The sequence below is a fragment of the Sinocyclocheilus rhinocerous genome, unplaced genomic scaffold, assembly GCF_001515625.1.
Source record: "Sinocyclocheilus rhinocerous isolate Xijiao unplaced genomic scaffold, SAMN03320098_v1.1 scaffold564, whole genome shotgun sequence".
NCBI lineage: Eukaryota > Metazoa > Chordata > Actinopteri > Cypriniformes > Cyprinidae > Sinocyclocheilus > Sinocyclocheilus rhinocerous.
The window spans coordinates 2,414,784-2,432,844 of record NW_015645070.1 but is presented as its reverse complement, the minus strand read 5'-3'; the positions used below and the strand labels follow the sequence as shown (position 1 = coordinate 2,432,844).

The window sequence follows — 18,061 nt, the reverse complement described above, 5'->3', positions numbered from 1 at the left end:
ATGAAACACGTGTGAATGAAATTAAATTATATTCCAGTTTTAAATGTGCTTCTGATTACAGATAGCCTGGGATTACACAAGATTTGTATTTTAAAGACAACCAGTTCGAAGGGAGCATAATTAGCTTTTTAGGTTAAAAGAATTTCTTAATATGACATTCGAATGGTATGACAATTAGAAATTAGACCGTACAGAAATTGAAATCTACACGCTAATACTCACTATATTCATATAGTCACGTAATGCTGATGTTGTTAACATTAACAATTTGAGAATAAAGTATAACAATAACAATAATTTGCACAGTTTGATGTGATATGAGCTAACCGATATTTAGATTAAATCACCATTGGTAGCGCGATTTATTGTAATGCTTTTTCCTCAGTTGGTCTGAACAAACATGGCAGACTTGTTACTTGTTCAGATTACAATATACGGTGAAAATTCTTATTTGTTACTTACTTGTTCAGATAACAATATCTGGTGAAAATTCTAATTTGGGTCATATATTCCAAGATGTAGTCTAGAATCTGTGATTGCGAAGTACAGTAAATATCCACACCGGTGCGGTGACTGACTGCCACACACACATACTCCTCAAAACATTAGATTCATCTCCGCTGGAGCCGTGCCGGAGCACAACCCACGCAAGGAAGATAATTCCGAACACAGCTGCAATTGCAGGTTTTCAAACAGAGATGGCGACAAAGAGGCAAAACTTACGGACTGCAGCTTTAAACCTTTGCCATTTTTATATGTGAAGTAAGACTTCATTTAATTCCTTTTGAAGCCATTTTCTTTTAAGGTAGGTGCTTAAAATGGATACACAGCAAAAATGTTTTCTGTAGCAAGTATTTGTGTCTTATTTAGCAGTTCAAATATCTAGAATCTTTGAAACAAGATAGATAGATTACCTGTAAAAGAGAAGAAAAGTTGTTTTCAGAGAATGTATCTTTAAGTGTATGTTAAGCAAATTTAACTGGACTGTTGGTTTTAATTAATTACAAAAATTTTTGAGGAAATCATTTTTATCTGACACATTTGAAAAGATGAACAAATTTGACTTTTTGAAACTTTTTTTGAAACTACATTTTGAAAGTTTTTAATAAAAAAATAACTAAAAAATTAAAAGTTTTAATAATAAGAACATTTAAAATCTTCTATAGGTTTTAATTTTCAGTGTATTTTATTGTGTGTGTGTGTGTGTGTGTGTGTGTGTGTGTATTTTTTTTTTTTTTTTTTACAAATATTTTTTACTGGGGAAAAATGAATTAACTTTTTTTTTTTTTTTCATTGTTCTTTAAAATATTTGGGGATTTTGGTCCTGTGTGTCATGCTTTTGGATTTAACAACACTCAACTTGTAATTTTGAAACATACAAAAACCTCTATCAGCTATTCTTGTCTCCACTCTGCAATATAGTTGGTGCATATTTCTTTTAGGTAATGTTATAAGCTGTTGATGTTGATTGACCATGTACAGGAGAGAGCTGGAGAAACAATTCTCTCAGCGACTTGAAGAAGTGGAAGTTCGTTTCTATGGTGACCAAGAGGCAGTGTCTGAGCGTTTTCAGGTGGATGTACATAAACTCGAGCAACATTACCAAAGTGAGATTGCAGCACTTGCCCAACAGCATGCTGCAGATCGCGCCCACTGGGAGGAGGAGTCAAAGGCAGCCACCAAGGAGGCAGAGCAACAGTGGAAGCTTTTGAGGGAGGCGCTGGACCTAGAGAGGGAGGAGCTCCAAAAGGAGCGTCAAAGCCTTGAAGTTGCACACGCACAAGATATTAAAGCTCTGACAGACAAGAACCTACAGCTTCAGGCCGAGCTGGAGGCTTTTGTCAGTGCTGCTCGAACCAAAGAAATTGAGCTGAGCCGCCAACTCAATGAGCTGCACAACCATGTGCAGGATAGGATGGAGACCAAAGACCTGCTGCTGGCACAAGCAGAGCACAAAGCCACTGAGCTGGAAGAGATGCTGAAGCAGGCTGTGGATGACTTCATCCAGGAGCGAGCAGAGCTGCAAGGGAGTCTGTCTGCTTTGGAGAGCAGGCGAGGAGAAATAATTTCATTTTCTGAGAACATGGAGCTGATAGGCAGAATCCAGGAAGGTGAGGAGCTCCTCTGTCAGGAAGTAAAGGATGAAAGAAAGGCTCTGCTTGCAGAGAGAGGTTCACTGGCATTGAGAGTGGTGCAGTTGGAGGAAATTGTGTTACAGTTGACAGGAACCACTGCAGAACTTTCTCAGGAACCTTGCATAGAGTCCACTGTAGAAATCCCCGTAGAACCCAATGGAGATGACCTTGAAGAAACTTGTAAAGAATCCACAATAGAGCCCTTTGATGAACTCAATGAAGAAACATGCACAGAATCTACTGATGAAGTCAGTCCAAAGCACATCATATGTGAGGAGTCTTCTGTAAACAGAGAAGATGAAGAGGAAGCAGAAGAGGAAGTGGATGAAGCTACTGACCCAGACTTTGGTAATTCACAGCTACACAGATGCCCAGAGGTTGGAGTTACAAATGGTATAACTTTAAACTCTTGTGCTGAGGGTAAATTAGACATAGCTGATGTAGAATCTAACAACAGTGGAACAGAAACCCCTGATTGTCCTAAAGAAAAGAAGGAAGAGACTAAGGAGAGACTCTGTAATCCTGGAGTGTATGGTTTTGAAGATACAGAACTGATTGAAGAGCTGAATGTTAAGAGCAATAGCACAGAGACTCCGAGAGATGACACTTTGAAGATGGCAGAGGAGTATATTTTGAATGGCACAGAAAGAGAAGGTCATTTCTCTGCAGAATCTGATGATTCCTATAACCAAGAGAGCTTGCAACACCATGAATCTCCAAGCAAAGATGACACCCAGGCTGAATACAGTGGCAAACCAGTTGATCCTGAGACTGAAGAAAGTCCAGAGGATGGTATCAGCATTGCAAGTATTGAGAATGATATCAGGGCCTTTGTAAAGGAGGTTTGTACCCTAACTATAGTTGATACAGAGCAGGACAAAGTTGCTGATCTGAGAGATGTGTGCATGCAGGAGATCCTGGACCTTCAAGAAACAGTAATGCAGTACAGCAAAGCTATAGAATGCACTAGCTCTCAGGTGCAGAGCCCTAAACGGCAGGATCCAGAGAAAGAGAATATCACACCTCAAGTACCAAAGCACTTTAAGCAAATGGCGGCCCCAATCAAAGATGTGCAACTTCCTGAGCTAAAGGTCTGCTTTGAGCAAAGCATCCAAGAGAACTTGCAGCTCGTAGACCGCAACAAAAAACTGGAGTGTAGAGTCAAGAGTCTGGAGGACAAGATGCACATAGTCCAGGACCTCCACAAACAGCTGGCGTCGGTGCTGGAAGAGACTGCACGAGTCTGAATGGAGAATTCCAAACTGGTTCTAGTCCAGGAACTTGATAAGCAGGATAATGTGCTGCAGTGGGACTCTGACTCTTCCGATACTTCACACAACTCATTTCACAACTCCCAGCTAAAGGAGAAGATTGCTGCGGTGACAGAGCTTGAATTCTTCTGCATGGAGTTTGAGAAACAGAACTCGCATCTACGCCGAGCACTTGCTGATCTGCAGGGCAAATCTCTTAGGATCCATGAACAAATGCAAGAGAGGAGGTACCATGTGATGGTCCCCTGTTTTACTTCTGTAGATCAGTATCCCCACTCTGCTCATCCCGTTTGCTCGCTGCTACTAAGTCAATTCTGCGTGAGTGCCTTGTTGTAGACCCTGCCTCTTTGCAGCGATAGAGCCCCATTCACCATCATTAATCCCTCACACACACTTACAACCTTCTGGTGCAGTTGTACTCAAGTTTTGTGACGAGATCTGCCTGTGTAGTGAACTGTTGCATATCTGTTTTGACCCAACCCTTGTCTAAATTTTTTTACATTTCCAATGCACTGTGGAGCATGTTGTAAGTTTAACAGACTAAGGGACTGTTTACACCAAGCCTAATGCAAGTATGCAGTTTAGTACTACCAAGCAGATTTACAATGCACTCTGTGTTTAGGAGTGAAGTTTGTCGTCTGGCTAAAGAGAACATCATTCTGAGGCACAAGATCTCGACAGTAAGGGATGAAGACTTGAGAGAGAACCAGGATGACCTGCAGTAAGACATGCACACTGGGAGTTCTTAACTGTCCCATGTAAGAGCAGGTAAATGATGTGATAAATGTCTTTGTCTAGATTACATCACATCAAGCAAGGGAAGAGATCGGTACAAGCTGTTAGGAGACAGGTAAGATTTAATTCCATTGCCCAGACAATTAACTTTAAGGTGATTGCAGAATTAAGCTTCTTTATACACTTATGCGTTTGTCATCTGTCATTTTTATATTTAAAAGTATGTATGTGTTTAAATGTTTGTATTTAATGATTTGCATATGTCCACATACAAACAGACTCTTAATTTCCTTTTCTTCAGCTCTCTGAGCCTCGCCGTCTAGGACAGCAGCTAGAGGAGGAGAATTTCTTATTACAGCAGAATGCAGATCATGTACTTCCACATGCACTCCAGGAAGTGATACGTCAACATGACAGCTCAGCCAATGAGAAGAATGGGGTATGGTTTTAAATGTGTCAGTTTCATAATAGTATGCTCAAGAGTTTGAGTGGCACAAACATTCATAAAAATTATTTTTCTCTGTGCCTGTCTTTTTCTATGCACACATACACACTCGCTTACAGTTGTGTGATCGGGAGGATTTTGGTTCCAGAACAGAAAAGGAATTGCTTAGATCAGAACTCAATCGGTGCATAGAAAAGGTATAAAAAACACACACACAGCCCACTCTCACTCTGACCTGACTGTGTTTGTTTGTTTTTTGTTTGTTTGATTTTGTTTTATGTTTGGTGTTTTGTTTTTGCTTGGGGTTTTTTTTTTGTTGTTTTTTTTGTTTCACTATTTGGTTTTGTTTGATTTTTGTTTTTGTTCTCATTTTGTTTGGTGTTTTCTTTAGAGTTTGTTTGTTTTTTGTTTGTTTTCATAGAATGGGGTATGGTTTTAAATGTGTCAGTTTCATAATAGTATGCTCAAGAGTTTGAGTGGCACAAACATTCATAAAAATTATTTTTCTCTGTGCCTGTCTTTTTCTATGCACACATACACACTCGCTTACAGTTGTGTGATCGGGAGGATTTTGGTTCCAGAACAGAAAAGGAATTGCTTAGATCAGAACTCAATCGGTGCATAGAAAAGGTATAAAAAACACACACACAGCCCACTCTCACTCTGACCTGACTGTATTTGTTTGTTTTTTGTTTGTTTGATTTTGTTTTATGTTTGGTGTTTTGTTTTTGCTTGGGTTTTTTTTGTTTTTTTTGTTTTTGTTTCACTATTTGGTTTTGTTTGATTTTTGTTTTTGTTCTCATTTTGTTTGGTGTTTTCTTTAGAGTTTGTTTGTTTTTTGTTTGTTTTCATTTGCTTTTGTTTGGTTTGGTTTCATTTGTTTTCTATTTTTTTCTGTTTTTTGTTGTGTTTTGTTGTTTTTTGCTTTGTTGTAGTTTTTGTTTGGGGGTTGGTTTTGTTTTTTCTGCTTTGAGGGACTTCTTTGGCAAATGTCTCTTGGTTTCCTTCAGGTCATGTCACTAGATTCGTCTTTACAGACGGTCACTCAGCAGAACGCTCATCTCAAATCTGACCTACGCATCACACAGCAAGAAAGAGATGCCCTTAAACAGGAAGTGATTTCTTTGCACAAACAATTGCAAGCTGCCATTGAGAAGGTGAGTATAGAGGTCCCGAGCTTCTGTCATTTGTTAGATGGAGACACTGAAACAACGCTTTATCTCCCCCCACCCACTGTAACTATTTCTCTTCCTTCCTCCTCTCTTTCTCCATATCAGTTGTTGGAGGTTTCCGTTGTGTCTGCTAGTCAGCAACAGGGGAGGCGAGTGTGGGCAGAGCTTTCCGGGCTGATGGAGGCGGAGCATGCCTCACTTACAGAGGCGAACCAGCAACTCAAGCGACAGATAAGGGAGATGAGCTCAGAGCTCCAGTCGTCAAAGGAGCAGGTCAGAGCATGTTTACTAAACACCTCTGGCAGCCATAGGATGTGTGCAAGCAATTGATGACGAAGTTGATGTTCTTTTTTAGATCCACCATCTGGAAGCATTAAGTGTGAAACACAGAGGACTTGTAAAAACTGCAGATCAAGAAAAATCAGCTTTGAAACGTGAAATGGAGGCTTTGCACGCTCAGCTACTGTCAACACGGAACAAGGTTCCCCCTACCTCAATTCCCCAAATTAAACTTTTTAAACGCTTTTTAGTGCTGGTCGAAGTCATGACCAAGCAGTTAGTATATATGCATAAAATCACGATGTAGAGTTGGCTTGCTACCCTAGTACATTTGGCATCCCTGTCATCTACACAAACACTCGTTCCCTCATCATAACACACTGATCCTCTGTTGTTTTAGGCTCAGCTGGCTGCAGTCTTGCCTTCGTCTCCTCTACAGTTGCCGGGGGAACAGAGAAGACAGCACCATAGCGACTTCAACATGCAGGTAACACACTTGCACCCAAACAATCAGCATCACAGCCGGGACGAGATTTCTCTCTGGGTTAGTGCATACTCTGTAACGGCGTATGCGCAGCACTCTCTGGGGAATATTTACTGTGCATCTGGTCCTTTGGTGAATTGGGCTCGTTTGGTGTCTCTGTTTGTTTGCTCTATTCTGGAAAACAGTCGTCACTCGTTGTATTCACACTCATGTGGGCAGCACTGGGTCTGTTCTTTCTGTAGAAGCAGTGTTAGAGTGACCCCTATGTTGTTTATGTGAATGGTGTTGGATGACGCTCTTGGTGTGTATTTATTAAGTGTTTAGGGGTTTGTATCTGTGCAAGTCTGATCTATCACAGCTCTCTGTGTATGTGGATATAAGACGTGTGCATATAGCGCTGTGTGTATGTTTCTACAGGTGTAAGAGCTGTGACATCATCACTAACAGACATAGAAGAATTGCAGCCTGTGACATCACCTCCCCTTTGAACTCTGACCTTTAGTCTGTGTGGTCCAATCACCGAACCCTTCCTGCCAGATATGGTTGTTCTTGTTTGAGTTGTTGGGGTCAATGTAGCTTTGCAGCTGGTAATGACCTGAATCTGCCACAAGGTGGCATCATGTTGCAAGTACAATGTACTGTGAGTTGTTTCCTCTTTGGCCCAGATGCTGCCACACATGGAGTAAAATAGGATTTTGACATTTAATGCCATTAAGGGCAGTACAATCTATGATTATGAATTCATTTTAAGATCTTAAGGCATTTAAATAAGCAGTATTGTTCTATTTTTTTTTTTTTTACTTTGCACTGTTTTGGCATCACCATTTTAATAATGAATGATTGTTCTGAGAAAAATCCATCTTTTTTTCATTTAAGTTTTTTTTTTTTTTTAAATTGTATTTATTAAAACCTCAATCCATTGCTTTATCTACCTCTACATGTTTTACTGGATAGTTTGCATCACTAATGTATAATTAATGAATGGATTTAATTTATTGATTTATTTTATTTTATTAGATTTATTATTCTGTTGGATGTTTTACTTGGTTTAAATGTGATATGTCCCTTATTGATGTGAATGTGTTTAATATATATATATATATATATAATTTTTTTAATTATATATATAACTGAGTCCAAATAAACTATTAACTGAAATAATTTGTGTAGTGTATTTAATTGTAAGTTTAATTAAAAAAAAAAAAAGCTTACTCTTGGTTGTCTGTGACTTATTTACATGTCCCTTATTTTACACCATTTATATTTTAAAAAATGTTTTCATTTTTCCATTTCTTTTATATAATCTATTTTAGCTTGTTTGTTTGTTTGTTTTGCTCGTATATCATCTATTTTAGAGGGTTTTTTAGGTTTGTAAGGAAGGGAAGGTACAGAAACCACAGAAACTAAGGCAGTGGATTTCTAGCAGACCAATTGACCTTAATCTGTATGCCCAGCAGGACGAGCGGGAGGTGGCGCTGTTACAGATGGAGGAGAGAATGAGAGAAGTGGAGCTCACGCTCAGAAACCTCAAACTGCTGCTACAGGAGAAAGTGTCTCAGCTGAAAGAGCAGGTACAGAAATACACAGACGTCCTCCCCTGCCCTTTAACACATTCTTGATAATGCATTTTACTCCGTCAAAATCAGACTTCCACCATAACCGTTCTGTTCTCTCTGCTTCTGTAGTTGAGCAGGAACAGTGAATCGGATGTGTTGATCAAAGACCTCTACGTGGAGAATGCTCAACTGCTCAAAGCCCTGGAGAAGACCGAACAGCGTCAGAAAGTAGCAGAAAAGAAGAACTTCCTCCTGGAGGAGAAAATTTCCAGCCTCAACAAGATTGTCCGTGACCTCGGCCCTTCCCCATTGACTCCTGCGCCCTACCACTTCTCACGCTCCTGATTTTAAACTGTATTACATATGATTTTAGTCATACAAGCCATTCCAGTATGATTTTCTTCTGAGAAACATGTTCGAGCTGCTCTATATACGTCAAGCTCCAAAAACGACAAGAAATACAAGTAGTCCATATGACTTGTGCACTATATTCTCTGAAGCCATACGAAAGCTTTGCGTAATGAACCGACTGAAATAATTGTATTGACTGAAGATCTTCCCTTCTGCCATAGATCCCAAATCTCCTTCCCATTCATTTTTATTTCTAGGTGAAACTTTCCTTTAAGTTGTTTTTTTTTTTATTGCTTTTAACAATTTAATTTTATAGCAGTTTTTTTTATTAAGCCATACTGTAATATTACTGGTGTATCTGGACCTCAAACTGCAATTAGAATGTGGTCTTAAGGAATGGTGAAATTCCTTAGATCTAGAGAAGCTTGTCCAACAGCTGAGGCCCCCCTGTTCACACACACACACATGCAGCCACCTATCATTACATGGTTGTAGTGAAATGCAAACAAGGTCAGTGATTCCCTGCATCTCAGAGAAGGAAATTAAAGGGCAAATGCCACAGTGTTTCTTCACTGTTTATTACTGTTTGTTATAGTGCATTTTATTTCTTTGGGATTTAGTTAATATAAACCTTTTCACTTGAGAATGTGCACCAAACATCCCATAATGTTACTTTAGTTGCCGCAGGACTTTGTGCTTTGTATTTATTTTGTGTACCTATTTTTCATTTATGATCTGTAATCATGTATTATGAGCACTGTGAATATGAATAATAGGGAGTCTATTAAAATATTTATGTGGAGTAGAAGAAACTCAGAGCTCGGAGATGTCAGCCTTGTGGTAACCACTGTATAATTTGTGTGTGGAGAGCAAAATTGCTGGTTATGATGTTTCATTTCAGGCGTCTCTCAACCAGTGCAGTTTACAAGCTTTGATGCTTTGGGAAAAAATGCACAGAGAATTACAGGCATTTAAACATTTTTAAATTGCTTTGAAATATGTGTCCTTATGTTTTTAGCATTGTAACTCAGCCTTAGGTGAAGTATAAGATATGCTTTACCGATATTTGTTATGAAAATAACGTTAACTTACCCTTTAAGTGTTAATTGTATAACACTTGGTTCAGCTGAAAAAAACAACATTCTTTTTTTGTAAAAAAAAAAATATATATATATATATATATAGTTTTAGCAAACACTGGGTTTGAGTTTTCATTTATATATAATGAGAGAGAGAGATCGAATAGCTTAGTTTAATTTCGTTTATTTTATAATTTATGTATTTATTTTCATCGTTATTTTGGTAAATCCCACATAAATACATAATTGCTTATATAAAACAGCTTATATGAAATTTAGTTTGACATCCTAATTTTCTGAAGGTGACGTACCTTCTTTAACTGTCTATTTGTTGAAAAAGTAACTTACTTTTAAGGGTTTCAGGCCCTATTTTGTACCCTGTTCGTGGAAGGTACTTCTGTCATTTATATTGAACCTAATGCGTTGAATGAATCATCACAACAGTCCTGCAAAACCACAAAAAAATGTGAAAGGAGAAAAAGTCAAATATTTCCCACAATGCTTTGCTCCTATGAGGACCTGGTTTAGGGAAGATCTGATCTGGGATCAGGCTGCTGTGGGGAGAGAGCGATCCAGAGAGACTTGATCTGGGATCAGGCGAGATGGGGCAGTTAAATAGAAAAAAAAAATCTCATAAATATGCTTTTGTAAGTAAGCTGTTTTAGCTTTTAGTTTTAATTACTTTTTCTTATAAGTCGCGTTGGATAAAAGCGTCTGCTAAATGACTAAAAGTAAAAGTAAAATAAAAGTAAAGTAAGCTGTTCTGGAGTCAGGCAGTTGGAAGTTATGGATCCAAACAGCTGATCTGAGATCAGGTGGCGAGGAGGGATCCAGTGAGAGCTGATCTGGGATCAGAAGGAGATTGAGGGCTGGGTTGGGTTGGACATATTCAGCTGGTAAAAGTTTTCGTGCGCTTTTCTCTGGGCGTAATTTGGACAGCGCGCACGGGGAGCGCTAATTAATCATCGAAAAACGTTAGTAATGTTCGACTAAACACTTAAACAAGGACACGTTCGCTAAATGCAAACTAATCGCCAGTGTGTTTATGTTTTCAGTCTGTAGCCATGATGACTCCAAACTAGCTACCGGGCTAAACGCTCCGAAATGGACTCGGTTTTGAGTGTCAGTGCGAATCTAGATCTGGATTTCAGGATGAAGCCGAAGTCTAATCGGTCCAGAATCGAATCGGATTAACGATGCTCTCTAGAAAGAAGAGTAAAAACGAAGCGTCCAAGCCAGCAGAAGTTCAGGGCAAATATGTGAAGAAAGAAACGTCCCCGCTTCTGAGAAGTGAGTAATTTAAGTCAATCTGCCTAACAAAACCCACAACATAGAAAAGAATCCATTAAATAATCTGCATTTTTATATAACATACTCTTTCGGCGTATTTTGGAGTATAAAACTTTTGAGAATGAAACCTAATTTAAGTGTTTGTATGTTTAATTAATTAAATGTCAATACAAGTCAAGTTTCGTCACTGTAATTGTTGCTTAAACAACTGACAGAAACCATATGTACACTGTTACATATTCTGTCAGCCTAATAGATGTATATTGTAAACCTGGGAATACCTTTTGCATTTTTTTAAAAAGATAATTTGTCATATGTTCGTATTGAATACTGCAATTTAAGTGTCATTTCATATAAAATTGTCCACTTAAAATATCACACTTAGTTTATTTTTAAAACAAAGAATATTTTGACACACACTTTACCCTATTTCAAAAATTTATTTCTCATTTTCTGATTTTATTTCTGATTTTATTATTATTTTTTAACTATGATTTAAACTTTCTCCATAACAGGATTGGCACAGCTATAATAGAGTACAAATTAAAATGGCATTTTGTAGTTATGTGAGTAACATCAGTTTGTATTTATTACCTAATTTTAGATAACCTCATATTAACACTATTGTCATTTAATGTTGCATAGTTCTTTAATTGTAAGTTAAAGTATCAGGGCATAATTGGGTGGATAGTAAGTCAAAATACTCACAAACACACACACACAAAATGCAAATTAGCCACAAATATATTTAGCATAATATAGTATAAATTTTGCGTAATGTAGTCATAGACTTCTGCTTGTATTGGGAAAAAAAAAAAAGTAGAAATCCAATTTTTTTCACTATTATTTTTGTAAGAAAAACTTTTACACATTTAAACCATGACTCGAGACATCCGAAAAAAGTTGTAGTCCAGTAAATCAAAATAATTTAAATATGTAATATTCTTTTTATTTTAGAAACTTTAATTCTTAAAAACAGTTCTTAAAAGGCAAAGAATTGTAGTAATGATCAGTGTTGCACATTTTGAGCAACTTTGTTTTGCATCACTGTCACTCTTTTCTGGATAATTGAATATTGAATTTTATGGTAGACTTTATCTTGAGAGTTCTTTACAAAATAAATATCGCAGAGTATGTTTTAATCCACTTACCCCTCTTCTGCCTCCCTCATGGTTTGTTCCAGATTTGATGCCCTCGTTTATCCGGCATCCAACGTTTCTTCGCCGTGAGCCCCCGTTAGTGGAGCCAGTTCCGGCCGGGGTGTCTGGTGCAGGTCCATATTCCTCTGGATCTGTTGGGGATGTTAGCGTCCCCAAGAGTTTCTTGCGCAACGCCCCTCCACGGACCCCCCTTGAGGTGTCACGCAGGGAGAGTCATCGGCTGTCTGCTCCACCACACCTTCATTGTGATTACTCCCCTTCCTCGCCATCTTACATGAGCGATGCTGGTTCGGTAACAGAGAATGGAGACGGCGGCCCGTTTTACTACCCTCCAGAGCCGTACTGCAATAACCAACCCAGGCGAGCACGCAGACCAGACCACTTTAATGAGAACTACAGGTACTATGAGCACAATGAACTCAGCTACCCACGAAACCCAGGACAGCCTCAGACGCCCCAGCCTCACAGTCGCCCACCCCCAGGTGAGTAACACATCATCTGGCATGCAATAACACTACATGCACAGACTCACATGCATTATAAAAGACTCCTCATGAAATAACAAACATGACTGTCACTCTGTACTATAAATACACTGTGTTTCAAATTATTATGCAAGTGACATATCAATAGGATTTCGGTACAATAAAGAGTATATAAACCCTACTTAAAGAGGTTGTTCCACATTATTAAGCAAGTCACAGTTCTCATGCAATATGGTGAGGAAGAAAGATCTTTCTGAAGATGAAAAGTATGAAACAATGCAATGTCTTGCAAAAGGCATCAAAAGAAATAACATTTTGCGAAAAGCAAGTAGAGATTATTGAACTGTCAAAAGATTTGTGAGTGAAGTTTCTGTCAAACAAATGAACTGTATTGTAATGCCAGCTGTAAAAAAGCCACTGCTGAGCAGCAAACAGGTGTTTGAAGCTACTGGAGTCTCAAGATCCTCTCCATGCAGACTGGCAGTTGTGTGTAAAGCTGCGTTTCAGTCACTGCTAACCAAACCTCACAAAGAGAAACCTGCACAAGAATTAGAATTAGAGAAACCTTCAAGCTGAACTTGAATCAACATCTAACCTGGCCATCTCAATACCTGACTTGATTATTATCAAATTATTGTTGGCAGTTCTGGAGAGAAGTGTTAGAAGCCGATTCCCACCTCTAACTTTTCTAAAGTAATTCTCAGATGTTCTGGGGGATGACATTCCACTGGAGACTATTCAAAAATTAAATGAATCTATTCTAAGAAGGTTGGAAACTGTATTAAAGGCAAATATAAATATACACTTTATGGATGAGAGAATCGTTTGCCTTGAATACAGCTTAACCAGCCATGATGAGTGACATGACATTTTGCTGGTTTCTATTTTTGTAGTGGCATGCCCACCCTGAAATTTCATTGGTCCTAAATCTTGTGTTGCATAATTAATAAATGTATACTAAACATCAGATATGTTCAGATTGACTCTCTTAGTGTGGCTGATTGCTTGTGTTGTGGACAGACAAATCATATAATGTTGAAACTGTAGCTTGATATCTGCTAAGAATGTCTGCTTTGATGCATTTATCTCTTCCTGTAGTGTTTCTGTCTTGCTGATTGCATTAAATGAAGATTCATCCGTTTCTATGATGGACAGCTTTGCAGTATTGTGGTTGGGTCAGATTAGTGACAGAATTGTATATTAATATTTTGTCTCCTATAATATGCAGATGGGTTCTTGGTTTCTTCATCAGAATGAACTTGTTGTTCTCAGATTAATCCGATTAAAACAGTGGCCTCAAAGTATTTGCACACCTAAGCCATACTTGAATGTACAAAATTCATACATAAGTGTTCAAATACTTTTGGGACAAGTATATATTTATGGGTGTATGAGTGAGATGAACCTCTAGAGCTATTGAGCAGGAGAAGAGATGTGAAACTGTACACTGACGTCATCACACATTCCAGCTCTGACTCTCTCACACACACAAACACACAGTTCCCTCATAAAACATATGCTCATGATTAAAGCTGAGTGATATATCTAAAATCATGTCTTTATATTATATTATACTATATTATATGGTATTGTATTGTATTGCTGATTTGATGTTCAGGAAATGTTTCTTAATATTAGACCAAGATTATTATTATGGTTTTTGTGGAAACCATAATACATTTTTCCAGGATTCTTTGAAGAATATAAAGTTTAAAACATAAAGTGAATGTTTTTGAGTGAAGCAAACAAGTCATTAGAACAGATTCATAAAAATGAATAAAAAATTACCAACTTTGAACAGTATTTTGCTACTAAAGTGTAAACAAGAGATGAGATATTTACAATGTTACTCAATGTTGTCCATGATTTTCTCTGTACACACTTTTGCCTAGAATACACAAACTTTCTGGGCTGTCACTCTCCTGTAGTATTTCTCATTGTGTGTAAGAACGACAGAAATTAGGATTTTTCTTGGTTGCCCTTTTCTTCACCCTACACTGATGTGTTTTTCCTTGTGCTGAACTTTTCATGGTCTTCTGGGGTTTTTTGCTTTAGATTTGACCCTGCAGCTGTGACTTGTTGTTTTCTCCCCATCTCTCTTTCATATCACTTCACCACCTTTGTGTTCAAATTAAAAATAAAAATAAAATCTCATTCTAATACACACACTGAATCATTTCCTGCATACAGATCTGTAATACTTCCATGTGTTTGTTGTTTTCTAGCGATCGGCCGTGTGCCAGCAAAGTCGGTGGGTAATCTGACGACCATGAGCGGGGAGGAGGCGGCTCTTCCTCCTGGCTGGACTGTTGATTGGACGATTCGAGGCAGGAGGTATTACATCGATCACAACACAAACACCACTCATTGGAGCCATCCGCTGGAGAGGGAGGGGCTTCCGCCGGGCTGGGAGAGGGTGGAGTCAGCTGAGTTTGGAGTGTATTATGTTGACCACATCAACAAACGTGCCCAGTACAGACACCCCTGCGCACCCAGGTGAGTGTCGAGACGTTCCAGTACATTCTGAGACAGTTTGGTGCCATTTTGTATCTAAAATACACCATCTTTGCTTTTGCTCAGTGTTCCACGTTACGATCAGCCCCCTCCCCCGCCAGTCACCTACCAGCCCCGCCCACCAGAACGCAACCAGCCGGTACTGGTACCAGCAAACCCGTACCACACAGCCGAGATCCCAGACTGGCTGCAGGTGTATGCCAGAGCCCCGCTGAAGTAAGCGTCACATGCACTCATTGTCACACACTGTCAAAGTTTGGAGAGTGGCAGAAATCTTTCACAAACACTCCAATCTCCATCACAGATGGGCGCTGCAGTTGTAGGCAGCTTCATTGGTTGTAATGAGAGTGCTTTAATTTTGTTTGCATCATGCCACATTGCAATGTTGCAACTTGTCGCATTAATATAGAATTCAGCTGATGTGCAGTCACAAGTGTGCAACTATGTATATCAGGTTTTTTACATTTTTTGGGGGGGCGACATAAAACTGTCTCTTCTTGACATGTTTATAACGTCTTAGTCTTTTGAGTTTCATATTTAACTAAATGTTACATAACATGCAGTGTTATTTTAGTATTATTTATATACTATACTATTATATAATATTATAGTATTTATTCATATTTTGAATAGCCTTTTATATTTTGTTTTAATTTTAGTCATTTTATGTGCTTTTGTTTTTTTTTTCATATTTCTATTTAGCTTTAATTTATTTTATTTATAATAATATACGTTATTAATTTATTTCAGTTGTATTTTTTAGTAATTTCAGTACTTCCAATTCATTTTATTTTAGTTAGTTGTCAAGTAGTCTCAGGCTCAGACATCATGCTTATGGACCGATGGCATCAGACCGTTGTCAAGAAAAAAGATATTAATTTCATTTATGGTTTTAAGTTTGTTTTTTGTCATATATATATATATAGTCTGACCGTATGACAAGTACCCAAAACCCTTCTAAAATCGAAGAGACCAGTGATGGGAGACCAGCAACCCAGTTTAGGCTTGATTAAGATGTTTTCTTCAGCAGGGACATCGGGCAGAAGATTTCTCACTTAAAAGTTTTTTTCCCCATTGGCTGGTTCCTGGAAGCCATTAGAAGCTGTTAACTGGTTTTTAATGATGGAGTCTGGTAAGGGCTGATGCCATTAACCTTCAGTCATATTAGTGCGTGTTTGTGCTTTGTCTCAGGTATGACCACATCCTGAAGTGGGAACTCTTCCAGTTGATGGATCTGGACACGTATCAGGGGATGCTAAAGCTGCTCTTCATGAAGGAACTGGAGTGCATTGTTAAATCCTATGAGGCGTATCGACAAGCGCTGCTCACCGAACTCGACACACGCAAACAGCGGCAGCAGTGGTATGCCCAACAACCAGCCAAAAACTTCCCTCCTAACATGTGACTCATATGAGACACACCCAAACTCCAGCCTTATCAGTGCCTTAGCTGCTGATGCAGACTCTCATTTACTCCCTCAAACAGCTCCAAATATAAGCCCAAAGAGAGACACCACACAAAGTCTGTTGGGAACTTTACACTATTACTCCTATATATCCTTATCAGCCATTATACGGCTGTGTGTGTTCTGAGTCTATGCTTGGTTTTGACTGTGTTGTGAATGTGTTTGCACATGTTGAGAGTGTGTTTCTTTGTGCATGTCAGGACTGTGAGGACTCACTCCTTCTGCATTTTCTTTTTGGACAATCACAACTATCAGTTATCAATGGTTTATTGTTTAATCCGACTTTTATTTTCAGTTATAGTTTTGCTTTTAGGGTGAATCTCATTAAAAAACTCATCCAGGTCACATTTTACCTCAAAAAAAAAGAAAGAAAGAAAGAAAATGAAGCTGAATTTAGGGTTATTTAAATCAGCATGAATGAACGGTTTTACATCAAATACCATCATGATGTATACTTTGCAATTTAAATAAATTATAAAAATCGCTAGTTTTTTGCATTACAGTAATGAGTTTTTTTTATATTGAAAATAATGCAATAATCTTCATGGTGCTTCATTTTCTTCAAGTAAAATGTATATTTTTGTTTCTTGTGTTTTGCTTTGTTTTTTGGGAGGGTGAAATATGACTTGGACATTTCTTTGAGGTTCATCCTATAAGGTTTAGGTGGATTCCTTTTTTAAGGAATTTGCTTCTTATATTTAAAGATGAAACTTTCAGGCAGAGTCGTCACTTTGTATGAAGTGATTGAGCTTGTGGCATTCATTTTTTTCAAGAGGTTATTGCCTGTATTTTTGTAAAAGCTATTTTGAGCATCAACACTAAATAAACCAGGACCTTGTATTGTGAGTGTGTGAGATGTTCATGAAGTTTGTCTTTCCAATTCAGGTTGCAAATACTTTTCTCTACTTCACAGTGATTTTTTGCCATTATCCATATTAAACTTTGTTTGTACTTCATATTATATATAAGTAGAACAGAATACTATACAAGTATGTTTGTTTTAATCCTTGAATATTTCTTTTTCTTGCCAATCAAAAAGATTTTTTGCAGCTTTCAAGTAAGAATTCATTGAAAGCTGCTCTTCTATTCATATCTCAAGAGGACACCAAAGCCACTTAATGGAAAACAAATGCAAAATTCAACAATTTGGAAACAAAGTGCTACCGTTCAAAAAGCCAATCCTCAGTAGCATCACAAAGGTATCATCTGGAGCCTCAATTCCTGAATTCCATGGATTTTATTCTAGATTATATGTGTGGGGGAAAAAATCGGGATTCATAAAGGTAAAAACTGATGTGACAAATATATTTTGCATTCTAACTTTTTGTGCTCATACCAGTCATTTTTTTTCATTAGCTCATACAAGGTTAAAATGTGTTAATCTATGCTTGTGATCAATCATGTGTGACCATAAAGACCAGGGGCCCCATTAATAAACATGTAGAATGATCCTTAATATGAATGTACAACAGTTTCCAGAAAGTTCCTATGATTATAAATTGTCTGTATGCACAAAAATAGTTGTCTCAAATTCTATAGAATCAACTCCTTCAACAGAATGCCCACAAATATCACTTTATGGTTCAAAAGAAGTCTTTATAAATGAATTTATGGCAGCCTATAGCCGTTCAAGAGCATAA

General features: G+C 38.0%; 2 protein-coding genes across 3 annotated transcripts in view; both read left to right on the top strand.

Moving 5' to 3' along the window:
* The window catches only part of LOC107705448 (ninein-like), a 22,485-nt gene extending 12,928 nt beyond the window's left edge, over positions 1 to 9,557 (top strand). The window contains 11 exon segments of the mRNA XM_016508752.1: positions 1,483 to 3,633; positions 4,029 to 4,127; positions 4,205 to 4,256; positions 4,443 to 4,580; positions 4,706 to 4,783; positions 5,624 to 5,743; positions 5,864 to 6,031; positions 6,114 to 6,239; positions 6,438 to 6,524; positions 7,979 to 8,092; positions 8,207 to 9,557. Coding sequence (XP_016364238.1) covers positions 1,483 to 3,633; positions 4,029 to 4,127; positions 4,205 to 4,256; positions 4,443 to 4,580; positions 4,706 to 4,783; positions 5,624 to 5,743; positions 5,864 to 6,031; positions 6,114 to 6,239; positions 6,438 to 6,524; positions 7,979 to 8,092; positions 8,207 to 8,422 — 3,349 coding nt within the window. The 3' untranslated portion in view covers positions 8,423 to 9,557.
* Positions 9,558 to 10,359: 802 nt separating this feature from the next.
* On the top strand, positions 10,360 to 17,939 carry LOC107705447 (protein salvador homolog 1-like). 2 transcript variants are annotated; one of them, XM_016508751.1, is made up of 6 exons: positions 10,360 to 10,481; positions 10,563 to 10,797; positions 11,981 to 12,439; positions 14,668 to 14,938; positions 15,023 to 15,172; positions 16,148 to 17,939. In XM_016508751.1, exons 2-6 carry the CDS (start codon positions 10,704 to 10,706, stop codon positions 16,359 to 16,361), a joined length of 1,188 nt encoding a protein of 395 aa, XP_016364237.1. In that variant the 5' UTR covers positions 10,360 to 10,481; positions 10,563 to 10,703; the 3' UTR covers positions 16,362 to 17,939. The 2 variants fall into 2 exon arrangements, with proteins under 2 accessions (XP_016364237.1, XP_016364236.1); XM_016508750.1 differs by having other exon boundaries at positions 10,360 to 10,797.
* Positions 17,940 to 18,061: the final 122 nt, after the last annotated feature.